General features: G+C 37.5%; 1 protein-coding gene across 2 annotated transcripts in view; it reads left to right on the top strand.

Moving 5' to 3' along the window:
- TOX3 (TOX high mobility group box family member 3) overlaps positions 1 to 15,219 on the top strand; it is a 72,784-nt gene that overhangs the window by 39,295 nt on the left and 18,270 nt on the right. Inside the window, exons 2-3 of one of the 2 annotated variants that reach the window (XM_071567738.1) lie at positions 9,097 to 9,162; positions 13,093 to 13,344. In XM_071567738.1, coding sequence (XP_071423839.1) covers positions 9,097 to 9,162; positions 13,093 to 13,344 — 318 coding nt within the window. Of the gene's footprint in view, positions 1 to 9,096; positions 9,163 to 13,089; positions 13,345 to 15,219 lie in introns of both variants that reach the window. The other variant, XM_071567737.1, reaches the window with a different exon arrangement.

Raw genomic sequence — 15,219 nt, 5'->3', positions numbered from 1 at the left:
TGTACTCATAAGAGTGATTGTGAAAATAATTTCATAGCTCATCACAGCAAACACCTCTGGGTCAGAAAGCAAAGAAAGAAAATATGTTCTTTAAATATTCATATATTTTGAAACAAACACTTATACTACAGTGGCATCTCCTTGGCTTTGTTACCGAATATCTTAACATTTGGTCTAGTCCGATATTTTAAGCTTCAGGCAACAATGGGATGTGTTGATAGGGAATGTACTTCAAAACTCTGTGAAGTAACATCTGCAGATCTTGTAGAGTCTTTCTTATGTGAAACTCAGTGAGTTGGTCTAAGTTTGTTGTTTGTATTAGCCTTGTACAGAGAAAAAACAGTCTTAGCATATGTAGGGGGTTGCAGAGATTATATGCAGATTCCAAGTTTGAGTGTCCATTTTACTACCTTTGAAGGCACAGCTCCATGAACTGTGAACAGACATTCTTGTCTACAAAGAGTCAAAATGGTAAATTGAAACTCTGAACATGTGACAGGAAAATTGTTGGTATGTTTGCCTTGGCAAGAACTTTCAAGATTCAGACTCATTTTGCAACACCTTAATCTTGTATAAATATTAGGACCAGGACTGTCCTTTGGACCACCTTTTAATATTTATGCATTTAAATATGGAATCAGTAGCATTAAAAATCTGGCATATATTGAATTGCCTTGACTGTCAGTCAACATAATAATTATACTTTGCATATTCATACAAAGTTACTTCTTGCATATAAAAACCTTTATAGAATGTGTCTTTCTTAAGAGATCTGAAAATGTCTAACATGAGACCATTAAATATTCCTTTCATTACTGTTCCTAAGACTTGCTCAATATCATACTTTGCAAAATATCATTCAGTTACAGCTTTTGGCTGTGGAATTCACTGAAGGAGTTCATATTAAAGAGTTTGGCTGGAATCACGGAGATTAAGTCAGTGCTTTTTATTGTTATTGTCGAAGTTTTTATTTGCTGGCTGAAAGCTTTTAAAGTAACTTCAAATGTTTCCATTCTAATTGCTTTCTTAAAATTTTTAAATCTGTACTATCTGCAAACAGTGTGTCTGATGGATATTTGAGAATATATGAATAAAATATGTCTATTTTTCTTTAGCATTTTGCTCAAGTATTTTATTCCACTGAGATTTTTTTTGGCTCTAAGCAAAGAGTTAGAGAATGCATGTGTACATATATATATACATGCATAGCCACACTTCTATAAGGATATATATAACAATTAGTGCAGCAGGTGTTTGAGACTCAAAAATTGGAATCTAAATGCTCCTCTGAATTAAAGGCTTTAAGATTTTAAATATCAAAAGACTGTCACATGCATGATTGTACAGATACTTATGTACAGATTCAATAATTAATGAACTGCTAATGAGATTATTCATTTGCCTAAAATTCAGCATTGAGGATGTGACTGTAAAGCTGGGTGCTTTATTTTTTAATGTTTTGTGCTCCTGTCTGTTGGCTTGTTGCTCATCAGTGAAGAAGTTGTAAGAAAATTCAGCTTTTTGGCATGATAAAATCCCCTATAGGAACTCTTTGTTTTCAGCAGGGCCTGCGTTTCCTCCGGGTTATTGCAGGATCCTGATATGGTGTGATAGAGAATCCTGATGGGGAAGAAACAGAAGGAACTGTTATGTAGTAAGTTCTGGTGGCCAACACTGCCAAGGCTAGCACTTCTGAGTAGCTTTTTACAGGTCTGTGAAGATCTGTCCAAGAAAATCTGCAGAATTTTGCAGGAACTTACCCACTTCCAGAAGATAAGAACTAATGAAAAGAAGAAAACCCTATAAACTGTCTCAGAAAGCTGATTGCTATTGTACTATTCTATAATAATCACTAATCATAAATTTGTTCTAAAAATATGAATGGAAAGGGTCAAGTATAAACTTGGCACATATAGTACATGTTGCCTAGTGGTCCAGCATTTCATGATATTCTTCCAAAATGTTTTTTTTTGCTGACAAAAACATTATCTCTGTGCATGTATCCCTACCCTTGTGTGCACACACACATAGCAGTTTGCTCTTAGATCTAACTGGGATACATTATCTGCTTACTGCCATGTGGTCAGAGCCTGACCCAAATGGACAGGCAGCATTTTGCCTGCATCTGGTCCAACTCTCCACCTCCTTTATGCTCAGTGACTCAATCCATAATCTCCTATGGCTGCCTGTCATCTATGGTGAATAATATTTCTTGTGTTGGGCAACACATCCTATTTCTTCCAAAGCATTAGCATCCTATCAGAGGAGTGCTGAAATTTCTGTGGGTAATGGTGTAGTGTCAAAATCGAGGGTACCATTTGGCATTCATTCTGAGTACAAATTCCATCTTCGTTTACAATGTTTAAAAAAATTACTTCATTCACTTGCAACAATATAAATCCTTTACAACTGTAGTGTTATTGCATCTCTGTACCAGCTACTAAAATCTGCCTCATTGTTTCTAGGAGGAAAATGAAAATAGAATGCTTCTATATGATAAAATAATATAATTACCACCTACTGCTTCTGAAGTATTGAAAATGCCATGAAGAACTTACTCTTCCAGAAAAGAACACTCTGCTCCTGTTATGAACACATCATACTTAGAGGGAAAACCTCAACATGTTAGCTGGATATCCATTTAGAACAGGAATGGTTAGAGAGGTTTTTTTCTGGTTGTTTTGTTTTGTTTTTTATGTTCCCCGAGAATGTAAATTGTGTTTCCTGATGAGAAAACCCACTGTATTTAATTTAATACCTGTAGTGAGGACACTGCTGTTCATAGATGGTGACAGTTAATACTATTTTAAAAAAAGGAAAAAGCCCCCTGCCCCAGCCATCCTCCCACACCATCTACGTCTTTTGCCAGAATAATTTTAGTGTATATTGTTTTGTTTGGAATAATCAGGCTGAAGTAGCATTAGTCCAGCTTCTCATCTTTTAATTACAGACAGTTTATTGTCTATGCTGTCCCACTTTCTGCATGGTTCCCCACCAGCCAGCTAGACTTAGCAATCTCCATTAATTTAATTTGGCATTTCATTCAATCAGACAGGCTGTGAACATGATGAATTTTTTTTTTAAATAACACAATGCTCATTCTTAATTGATGTCCTTATCAGACATTGTATTTGCCAGAGCTGTAATTATTGGTCAGGCAGCAGAATAAAATCTGCCCAAATGCAGTGAAGATGTTCTCCGGTGAAATTATTGAGATATAGTACTTAGACCTGCAAAGTAATTTAGTTTTGGTCTGTAATTACATCTTTTGGGATTGTTATCTTTCTTTTTACTCATAAGGATAGTGTAACCTCAGAGGAATTAATTTGCCAAATATGAAGATAAAACTGAGATCCTTGCCATAATATATATTTGTGCAAGTAGATATTACTCTATATAAAAACCATGAGTGTGCTCATATCATAAGAGAATGATTTTATTAATGGCCATACTTTAAAAAATATGACTTCTAATTTTACTGCAGAAATATGGGAAGTGTGATCTATTGAGGGTGCCATTTTCTGCAAGCTGTAAATTGGCATCAGAAGTGATAGAAGTTGAATGTGTAACTGTCTAAAATGTATTCACAAGCAGATATGTACTGCTGTGACAGCTTAGTTTAGAGCTTGTTCTGCAGACAGTAAGAATTTTGACTGGAAATACTATCCAGAGAAACTTTAAATGTATTTTGAATAAACATTGACTAATAATTAAGGACTGTTAGTGTCATGATAATTAAGTCTGAAGTCTGTTTTCCAATAAGGGTTGGGATAAGGTTTTCTTTAATTGAAAAAGAAAAGAGGAAGGGGAACTGGATTCTGTAATAACTATTAATTTTTTGTATTCTTAGATATATGATATGTAGTCTTTGAGCATAGAATTGCAGTCATTCCTTTTAAGCAAAATTTAAGTTGATGGATTAGTTATGAGAAGGTGATAAAATGTGTTTCATTTTTGTTCTGCATATATTTTGTTTGAGTTTCCCATTTGGGACATTTATTCACATTCCATGGTTTTGCTGGTATTATATGCTGGAACAATAACTCTTCCAATGGGTTCTTCTTCTTTGGGGTTGCACTGTGAAACAGCAATGTTATAAAAAGAATTATTTAGTATATTGAATGAATTTGCCTGCTGAGTTAAATTTTCTTTTTGAGCATAAAAATACTGGCATCTTAAACATTCATGTTTTTGCTCCATTGAGATGGTCAGATAAAAGTCTGGGCTTCTTTATGGCTGGTTTTAAGTTACTTATGTATTTCTCTATTTCAGCTCTTGAGGAAATGAATATTTTTGTGTGAGTTCTGTTGTTTTTCAGGTTAGAGTTGCACCACAATTGAGTTGATGTAAAATCAGAAATACAGAAAGTGGAAAAAAATACTAATGACTAAATACTGTAAGTAAAATCATTTCTCCATTAAAAACAGTAGCAAAACTCCCATTAATTTTATAGGTTCAAAATGTTATTCTGTGTGCCCATAACACCTTCAAAATTAGTTATTTGTTTTACTTTTCAAGATTTTATTTTTACTGTTATGTTTTTTGCTGTGAAGTTCTCTTTTGAATTTCTTGCTGTGATGACTCAATCACAGATGCCAAAGAGGAGCCCTGAGAGTGCCCACAATTTAACATTTGAGATTTTCTCAAGAGTTTTTTTAGTAGGAATTCAGACTCAGTGGACATTTAATTACTGTTTCTTACCCCAGACTGCCAAGGTCTTCTGTGATGTTCATCATATCAGACTTCTGCCTTAAAACAACTGCTCATTAGTCTCTGCTTTCATAACCAACCAATTTTTGAGCTCTGGTGAGTACAAAGGGCAGCTTGAAAACCTAAGTAGTGTTGTGCTGTGTGGATTCCAAGTGGCTTATCCCTTGATTTACAACAGATATCCTAATATCTGGCTCCAGAGGCCTGGTCTATGAAAACATGCAGTTTGTAGCAGTGATACAGTTTTTCTATCTCCAGTGGTGGGTAGAAGTTGATTTGGTCATTAGGCCATGTGCTGGGGAAGGAATAGAGGGCATGAATTTTCCCTTGGCATTGCAAATACACACCTTTCCTAGAACAGCTGAATAAGGCTGGATACTGGGCTTCAGATTGGGTAGTCAAAGCTAAGAGAAGAGCTTCAACCAGCTATTCTAGAAAGAATCAATTTTCTGGAAATGCTTTATACAACCTGTTAGAAAGCATGATCCAGTCTCCTTACAGTCCTCCTGTCTGTTCACATGGATTTCAGCAGGGCCAAGACCCAAGTGCCCTTGGAACATACAAGAGCAGAGAACTGAACTGTCATAGTTCTCATGCAATGATTTGCATGAAGAATGGCAGCTGTGATTCACTGTAAGTGCAGTAGAGGTTTGGTTTGTTTGTAGGTCATTTCACGAGCTGGGATATGCTTGTGGTGCCTGTTGGTGGGCAGTGGCAGTTGGGTGGGGGACTCTGGGCTGTTCCTCAGCACTGACAATGGAGTGCAAACTCCTGAAGTCAAAGGAAACAAACCAGTTTGTAATGCAATGGTGTGTGTTCTATTCTTTCATAGTTACAGAGCAAGGGTGCTCTGAGAGTTTTAGATGAAAAAGTTTATACAAACTCTTGCTAATTACTCTGGCTAAGTAATTAACAGAGCATCCCAACACCAGTACAAAAGGAAAAGATGTCTGGACTAAGTGCTGCATCTTTTCTTCTATCTCAGGGAAACCCAAGCGGTGGGAGCCTTCAGGAGTCTCCCTGGGCAGGCCAAATTGCTGAGTCTCCCCTTTAGTTTAAATCCCTGCTGTCAACTATAGCAATGCTCTGAGGTGTTTATGAGGGGTCTGAGCAAGGGATCCTTTTGAAAAAAAATGGAGAAAAATGTTGACTGCAATGAGTCATTTCACAAAAAATTATTTTACTAAAATAGACAAGAACCCGTTGTTCTATTTAGAATGATTTATAACTGTTCCCAGCTGATCACAAAGTGTTTCTAAATTAAAAGCCATTAATTATAGCCTTATATAGATACAAAGATATGCAAGAAGTGCTTTGTAATTCCAGCTCTGCACTTCAGGTGAGAGCTTTTTAAATTACTTGGACCATTGGAGCCACCTGCTTGACTAAATGCTGAGGGCCCTGTGTTTCAGTACTCATCAGTGCATTGCAGTGTTAACATTGTTACTGATTTTTCTCATTTCTCCAGGGCAAATACTAATTAATGGATACAATTCACAGCTGATTAGCTGCAGTTTCTTCAGTAATTACATTCGCAGACTAACTGCTCAGAAGAGGATTTCTAACCCAGTTCTTATTTCACTCTAAGCTTAATTTGTTTTTTGAATTGTTTAGGTCCTTAAGATAATAACCATTTTATTTTCTTTTGTTGTTATAGGTACCATTAGATAATAAGGAAGTTTAATCTTAGAAATACTCACTGATAATTGTTGTGTGCCTTCAATGGACTTCCAATTCAGAGACAAAAAATAAATCTAAAGAATATTAGTTGTGATCCATATTAACAAAAGCTGAAATATTCCAGCTTCTGCCATCAGTGGCTGAGTCATACACAATAGGGTCTTAAACATTATAGCCCGAGAACAGAATGACTTGAAGGATATGTACCTGTAACTTTTAGCTTTGACATTCCTCGTTACGTAATTTGCTTTCACAACCTTAATAAAATGGAAAATTAAGTTGTCACTCTCCTCTTTGTTCTACTTTAATAAAACAAAAAGGAAGAAAACCACTTGACAATCAGAACAGCAGTAGCTGTGGTGTGAGCAATACTTGTAGATCAAAACAATGTAAAATTTTACTTTTCAAAGTAAAAATCAGCTGTGTTTCTGATTTGAGATACGGGAGCTCCAAGGAACCTCTGTATTAAAATAGGATAGGGTTTGTTCTCACTTCTTTATCCAGTGTTGGGGTTGTAATGCCTAGTGTACCTTTGCCCTTAGGTATCCTTTGAAAATTTGATTTTTATTTTTTTTCTACCATAGAAAGAACAGCTCTATTTGAGCTATTTGAGTTTTTCATGTAAATCCTTCTTTCATGCCCCTAACTGACATGAAAAATTGTATCCTGTTGATCGCACTGTTGAGCTGAAGTGGTGTCTTTGTGCAACAAATCCACACACACACATCCGTATGTGCCAAAACAGTCATTTGAATGTGCAATTTAACTTGAATTTTTTAATCTCCAAACATGGGTGACATCTGGGCTTTTAAAAATGGATGACATTACTTGAGTATCTGCATAGCTGGGGATAACAGAGTTTTAATAGCTATGAGGCAGCCTACATATTGTGTTAAGGCCTCTGTTGCTGAACATGTGTTATAGGTTGAAAGATTCAGCATAAGTACACAAATGGAATTTGTTACTTCAGAATGTGGGATCTCATCTCATATTTCTCCCCTTCCCCCGATCGTCTTCTCATTTTGCTGATGTCCTGTGTTGTCAATCTGACAATTCAGCAGGTACACAGGGCTCCAATTCTTTGTGTCCATCTTCCTGTTTTCATCCTCTTATAACGATAGTTTCCTCATTTTTTTTAGTCTCTTTTTACTTTCTATTTGATTTTCAGAAATAGCTATAGGAGTTTCAGAGAAAGAGCCTTTCTTAAAAGGATCACTGGTCCCCCCTGTGATGAATTGGAGAGAGTCAATGTCTAAAACATTCCCCGCTAAAAACAGTCAGGCACCAAGTACAGCTGTAGCAAACTGAGCTGAAGCAAAGTGCTTTTCCTTTCAGGAGAGGTTCAGCTGCTCTGAAAGGACAACAGTTTCTTGCTTGGAAAGAATTATCTGGGCAAGTGCCTAGTTACCCATCCTCACACACTGGTTGCAGGGCTTGTTTTGCTGTCAGGAGTGTTTGGTTTTGTGAGGTTGAGGAGGGGGCAGCTCCACCAAGGTCTCACAAGATAAAATAAAGCCTTCCTGAAAAAATGTGCTTTGTAAAACTCAGAAGTGGGAGTTAAGCAAAGAATGTAGCTTTAGCAGCAGTGATGTGGTAGGGACAGCACAGAGGCTTTTCCCTCACCTCGCACTCTTAGCTTGGGCTGTGCTCTGTGCCTGGTAATGACAATGTGCATATGTGAAACTCTGTTTTACTGGTAGCTGCATGACAGGCCTGGTGTGTGTTCCTTGAAGCATAGAGTCTGGACACCTGCCTGTGCCAGGAACATGTGCAGGACTCGTTACCAGCCTACATGCCTTTGGAAGTGCAGTTGAAGGGCATAAAGCATAGTATTATGCTGATAATCTCTCTCTTTTCTGTGTTCAGTCTATAGAAGAAAAAATACTTCAACTAATGTTCATATTTGGGAATTTGGAGGAAATTACTCCATGGCACTCAATAAAATCCCTTCTGATCACTGACATGTGAGCAGATTTGCACCTCAGTAGGAGGAGGTGGGCACTGCACCCTCCCCACCCTGGGCAGACCTCGGAGTCTCAGTGTCAGACAGTTTCTCTGATGTGCAAAATCTTCTGGTGTTAGTGTTCCTTTGGGGCATGGGAGCTCAACTGGAATGAAGGATAAACAAAGGGGGTTGTTTGGCTTTCTAATTTTGTGGAAAGAATGAGGTTTTAAGAACAACCTTGCAGTTTCTTGTTCTTCTCCTTACTGGCCTTCAGCACTTTAAAACCAGGTCTGCTTGGAATAGTAATGTGCCAGCTACCTCTGGCTGCAGCAACCTCTGGATCAGGATCATCCATACAAATATTACAATGTGTGTCAGGAAAGGTGTAGTAGAGGAGAAGGGACTTTCTGGAGAATAGTCTCTTTCCAATGGACTCATAATTTCCAAAGTCACCTCTAGGTCTGTGCGGTGGCTTTTCTGCATGGACAAAAAGAGTTGAAGAGATATGTGAATGTCTTCCATGTACAGACTGAGGGACGCAGAGTATGTAATAATAATAATAAAAATCGTAGTAAAAATAATAAAGTTGGATTCAATCTAGTTCTGACTTCAGAGAACATCTGCAAAATTACATCTTTGCTGTTTGCTGATTTGTTTTTGTTGTGTTTCTTTTTTTTCCCCAACTCTTTATATGCCAGTGATGGGGTAAAGAAAAGTTTATCGTGGCATACATTAAATCCAAATATTTATTTTTCTTTCAGTTTGGAAACAATAACAACTACATGAACATGGCTGAGGCAAATAATGCATTTCTTGCTGCAAATGAGGTAGATATTTTTATTTTTTATCTATGCTCATATTCTGCTGTTTGCTGTGATAATTTAACAGACTTTGAATGGATGAAGAGTGAAGTGCTGAATTTCTGCATGTTTTATGGAGCACAAAATAAAGACTTTAATGAGAAAGAAAATAACCTGACAGCTCTCCATTACTAGTCAATTTAGCTGTCCATAAGGCTGTTACTTACATAGCATTTCAATAGAAACAAATCTGCTTTATGTATGGAAAAAAAATTATGAACAGAAGGAAACAAATAAAAAGCTCAGTAGGTGTACACTTCGAAAGCAAGCTTAGTAATAGTCATTACTAGCTAATGTTCTAATTTTTGTTATAGATACAAATGTTTTAATTTGGGTTCTTGATACTCGTACAAGTTAGAAAACCAAAGCCAGCTTTGTTGCCTGAAGTGTATGTGCTACATGACCAGGACCAGCTTTTGACCAGGACCCAGACCAAACCTGGAGGCTGGGCTGGTGGAGGCTGGCTGGGTGGTGGAGCTGATGTATTTGATCACTGCCTTTGAGCATGGAAGCAGGAGAAAAGTATGGCAGCTTCAGGCTCCATGTATTTGTTGTGGTGGGGCCGCCTTACTGCCAGTTAATAGACCATCAACACTCTAATAGTGACCCCAGCTCCAGACCAAACCAGCATTTGCTCATCACCAAAACCCAAGAGCTCTTACTGCACAGGGAAGGATGGAAAGTGCAGGATGCACTGAGTAGTATATGCACAGCAATATGGAGAACAAGAAATATTTATGTAGGGTACATGCCATAAATGATCTACCCAACACGAGGAAAGATTAGAAAACTGGGCAGCCCTGATTTTACATGTTGTAAATGGGGATTCAGTCACAAGTATTCCTGTGTACTTCTAAAACAATGATTTTGGAGAAAATAAGCAGAAAGGTGTAATAATAAATATGGAGGTTAGAATTAAAAGTAGGATTTTATGAATCATTTATAGAATGGTCACCATCTCTTTTTACCCAGCAAGACTGCTTAGATAAGGGAATATTGTTTGGCACTAGCTCCAGTGTTATTTGTGATAATGAACACAAACCCCATCTGTAATGACAACATGATGTTTCTTTCTGTAGAATTTCTTTCCTACATTTGAATCAAACATTGATGAAAGCTCTGCTGCCAGCAGCTGTTCAGAGACAATTTAATTCCAGCTGTGATAATTCACCGTGTCAGACATTGGCTGTTATATGTTGATACAACAGTTCTCCAGATTTGCATTTTTATCAAAAGGAACAAATGTTTTGAACATTTCAGTACAGATGGCATTTAACCATGCACACAGTTTTGGTTTATTTTTTTAAATATATAAGATATAAATATTTAAAAAATATGACTGGTAACAAAAAACTCTCAAATGTTGTACCTTCTTTTGGTCATAACAGCACCTTTCTGCAGTCCCAAATTGTGTACCATTCAGGCTCTTTTAACAGACTGAATAGCTCAGTGTTTTGGATTTAAGACTACTTCACTAAGGGGTTGCTTTCTTCTTCAATTACATCTATTTCATCTGCACTCTTAGGTCCATAATATGTTTGTGGGGGTTTTTTTTAAAAAAGATATTTACATATTTGGACAAGTTTAACAGTTAGAATTAAGTTCACATTTAAAAGTGTTAAAGTATTCATCAATTTACTCTCCCATTTGTAGTAAACTGCAAGTGCTAAGATGAATGCTGCTTTTCTAAGTAAAATATTGTTTTATTATCTAGCTGTGTTTTATATTTATACAGCTATCCTAGAGTTATTGTGTTAGATGGGGCAAAAGATCTGGTTCTTATAATTAATAATATATCATAAATATGTCAAGTAAAGAGAGGTTCAAATTTACTATAATAATACTGATTTCACTGAACCCTTTTGTTTGAACAAGGAATAAAAATATGATTAAGTGTTACTGTTTGCATTAAAGCATCAGGCTAACTTTGCAATTACCACATTACAATGTATTTAATTATAGTGGGTTTACATTACATGAATGCAGCTTTCTCAGTATTATTTTGGGCCTGAGCACTGCTGAGCTAGAAGCCCATTTTATTCCTGTAAATAATGCTTTAAGAGTGTAATCCTAGAGCACATTCAGGCTCAGAAGCCACACATTTGCTTTGTATTTTCTGTCTCTATGTCATGATTACTACAACTCATTTTAAAGCACCTTAAATATTTATTGAAATAATATTTCAAGTGTTAATTACAGTGGTAATGAAAACAGCCAAATGCCACATATCAAGAATGAGTGTTTATCCGTATTGTTAATGTGATATGTTAGATTTCATTAAGCAGTAATGGGGTAGCAAATGAGTCACAAATTACAGTTGCATCTGTTACTAGACCACATTAGTGCCAAAATAACTGCAAATGCAGCCATAGGGTTATGTTCATTAGCCAACCACTTCTCCCGGCCAATCCATCCTTTGTGTTTGTGAGCTACAGGGTCCATGGGAAGAAAAATTCACACCTTTTGTAATATAGCAGTGGGGAAGTCAAACGTCTCCCTAATCCAGGCCCAGCCGTCACTTCCAGAATTAAGTTACAGCCTTGCAGTTGGAGCAAGATGGGCAGAGTCTCAGCAGACTCTGACGGTGCTGCAGACTGCAGCAATCTGGGACCTCATCATTTCTGGTGTGAGACCAATAATGACAGCTGACAGGTTCTATATGCAAGCAAAGGTTTTTCTTGTGTTTCAGTTTCCATCTTCTCTCAAGCGGTTATTAATTTATATCATCATTAACAGTTTGAAGGATGACAATTTGCAGCAGTTAATGAGATCTTTCACTGAACTTATAATTTTTAAATTAACTGGCATTAAGTCACTCTTTCAAACAATGTAATTAATACATAAAACAATTCTCCCCCCCCGGCCCCCCTCAACTCAAATCCTGAACTAATGCAAACAAACAAATCCCAGAGCAGCCTTGCATGTCCAGAACAAGACAAGAGTGCCTATTTTAGGATTGCCAACTGCCCAATTTGATCAAGACACTCTTGATTTGGGTACATTTAAAATGGCCTAATTTCTAGAACTGAATTTCTATTATTAAATAGCAGTAGACCTGAAATAATATATGAAAGTTCATTTAGCTCTCAAAAAATTTGAATAAGCGTAGCTCGTTTCCCAAATAAAAGTCAGCAATGTTGAAGCCAGATACAGACTCTACTTGAATAAAGATTATCTTTGACAGACACATGCACACGTACAAACATGCACAAACCCTGAAGATAACTGGCAGTAAATGTTTTGCTCAAGGCATCTTAACAGGTGTTTAGTTCATAACAAACCTACTGTTCAAACAAAGCTGGCTTGCTTCAGAAAGCACTGGAAGTTGCTGTAATCACCCTCATGCTTTTGTACATTTCTCCTCCAAATTACAACCCATGTTTAAAAGGGTGCATTGTATTTTGGGAATGGAAAAGAAATAAAGACCAGAATGGTAATATTTCATGTTTGTTAGTGGATAAAAGGAGGCAAAAGATGTGAAATGGCCAGTGCTGAATTCATACTGTATGTGTGCTACAAAATTGTCAGTGTTTTATGAAGCATGAGAGTAATGTAAGCTGTTTGTGCTATTTTACTAACATATCAATAAAGTGGCAGTTTGTTATACAGCCAAATCCACTGCAGCTGATATTCGGACTAACAACAGACAGATGTTGCTAATTAAATACACATTAAAAAACTGTTAATACTGATACTGCATTAAAGCCATACAATAATGAGACTTAAGTCTTTAATTGGAATGATCCAAAAACCCTTTCAGCATATGAAACTTAAAAGTTTTGTTGCTTATAGCGTTTGCATTTCAGAGCAAACCAGGATTAGGACTGTGGGTGTGGAGGTGATTGCCAAGCTCAGTATGCCCTAATATGGTTTGCTTCTCCTGTCCTTTTCTAGCAGACGTTTCACACGCCGAGCCTCGGGGACGAGGAGTTTGAAATCCCACCCATTACTCCCCCACCCGAGTCAGACCCTGCACTGGGAATGGCAGATATACTGCTGCCCTTTCAGGGCCTTGGTGACCAGCTGCCTGCACCAGGAAATGAATTTACACCTCAGTTCCCTCCCCAGAGCTTGGATCTTCCCTCTATTACAATATCCCGAAATCTCATGGAGCAAGACGGTGTCATCCACAGCAATGGATTGCATATGGTAGGTCCGGTCCTTTGTGTGTTCCCATTGTCGAATATTGTCTGTTAAATGTAGATTTGTGTTCTCTCTCAGTTTTCATTGACATCTCAGAAGATCTGTGTGACTTCTTGGAGGCCTGACCAAGCATTTGCCAGTGTTCTGTATCATGTGCAGGCGTGTTCTGTATGAACGATGACACATGTTGTCAGTGTTACAGAGCAAACAATGATATGCTATTACTCAGTTCCCTAAGGCAGATGACAAATAGTTAAGGGTTTAATATTGGTGGTTCAGCAAGATAAACATGGTTGTTAATGTACAGCGCAATGCCATACTCCGAAAAAACAGATCTCTTGTGAAGGAGCAGTCAGGCTTTATAAACACAGAATTTTCATTTTGGGGATAGACTTGGAAGTCCATATCCATTGGCATCATGTACATCCTAAGTGCTTCTAAAGTTCAAAAATGTGTTATACAGTTGACACTGGCGTCAAGAATTGAAAGACCATTGGGTTGTCCAGGGTGAACTACAGCATTTAGAATGAGTTGCTTGTCTGTATTTGAAGTGTAGGACCCACATCTGACAACCAACAGTAAATTTTGAAAGCATTGAGAGTAGTTCAGAAGATCTGGACACAGTATGCCAGCAAGAAAAAAACATATTTTATTATATTCAGTATATTCCATGGGCTAAATCTTTATAAATGAGAATTAGCTATTTTTTTTTAAACTCATAACAGAAGCTATAGGGATGTATTACCTTGAGCATACTCAGAAATACAAGCCCATAAAAAGACTTTGTTCTGTCCAGTGCTCTTGTTGGCCATAAGGACAGGGGCAGGGTGGTGTTCTGTTTCTGGGCTGCTTCCGATCGCCCCCAGAATGGAGAGGGATGATCTGGGTGTGGAGAAGGGCTGAGTGAAAGGGACTGTTAGGCTCATTCCAATGTTAGAGCAATCCAAACCAGGGATGTATGCAGTTTCCTCCAGAACCCATACATACTGCAGGGCTGGGATTGCCATGCGGGGGTACCTGGGGCACTTTCCACTTTCTCGTTTTGTTTCCCTTTCAGCTTTGGGGGATCTCCTGTTGTGGGTTTCTGAGAGTTTTGTGCAGTAACATTCAGACTCCCAGTGATGAGACACAGCTGTGAGCCAGTTTATCCTACTCAGCATTTTAGACTCAGTGGTCACAATTAGAATCAGTTTCTGTATTGCATATTGAAAAGTGAGTAAATGTTTAGCTTGAACAGATATTTTACATCAAACCATATTTTTTTCTGATTAGCTATTTTATATAGGACCTTTTACTAAACTTGGTCTAGTGAAAATACGCACTTAATGCTGGAATGTAATAAAGCTTGTGTTGTTCTGTTGTGATTTCATGTAAATTTTCTTTTTTTTTATTATGGCAAGTGAAACTTAGTTAAAGATTTACAGACCAACATGCAGCAAATACTTCTCTGTAATTCTGCAGTCTGCTGACTTCATTGCAAATTTTAGTATTTCTTTGGAGGTCATGAAGAGTAGCTAGCACTAATGCGGAGTGAGCCACAACTACCCACTTCTGAGGAGGTGCAGAATTCAGTCATTCTGTGCACCCTAAACAGGCACTCCCAAAAACAGTCCTTGAAGGATATGGTACTTATTTTCGATCCCATTTTGCATGGGATTCTGTGTGCACTGGACATGTAGGGTGACTTCTAAAGAAAGATCAGGTTAATAAAACTTGTGAGTCAGGAATGTTGTGCCTGAAAACAAAAGTAATGGAGTGTGTGTACACAGAATACAATGAAACTTTCTCAGAAATATATAATATTATGGGCTGGATCAATGTTGTGTTACGTGTATGAGTATCTTCTCAATGATATCAAGTGGTTTTGTAACCTGGCCCGGT

The sequence above is a fragment of the Pithys albifrons genome, chromosome 12, assembly GCF_047495875.1.
Source record: "Pithys albifrons albifrons isolate INPA30051 chromosome 12, PitAlb_v1, whole genome shotgun sequence".
Taxonomy (NCBI): Eukaryota; Metazoa; Chordata; class Aves; order Passeriformes; family Thamnophilidae; genus Pithys; species Pithys albifrons.
Note: the sequence above shows the minus strand (reverse complement) of the source record. Positions and strands in the feature narration are given on the sequence as shown.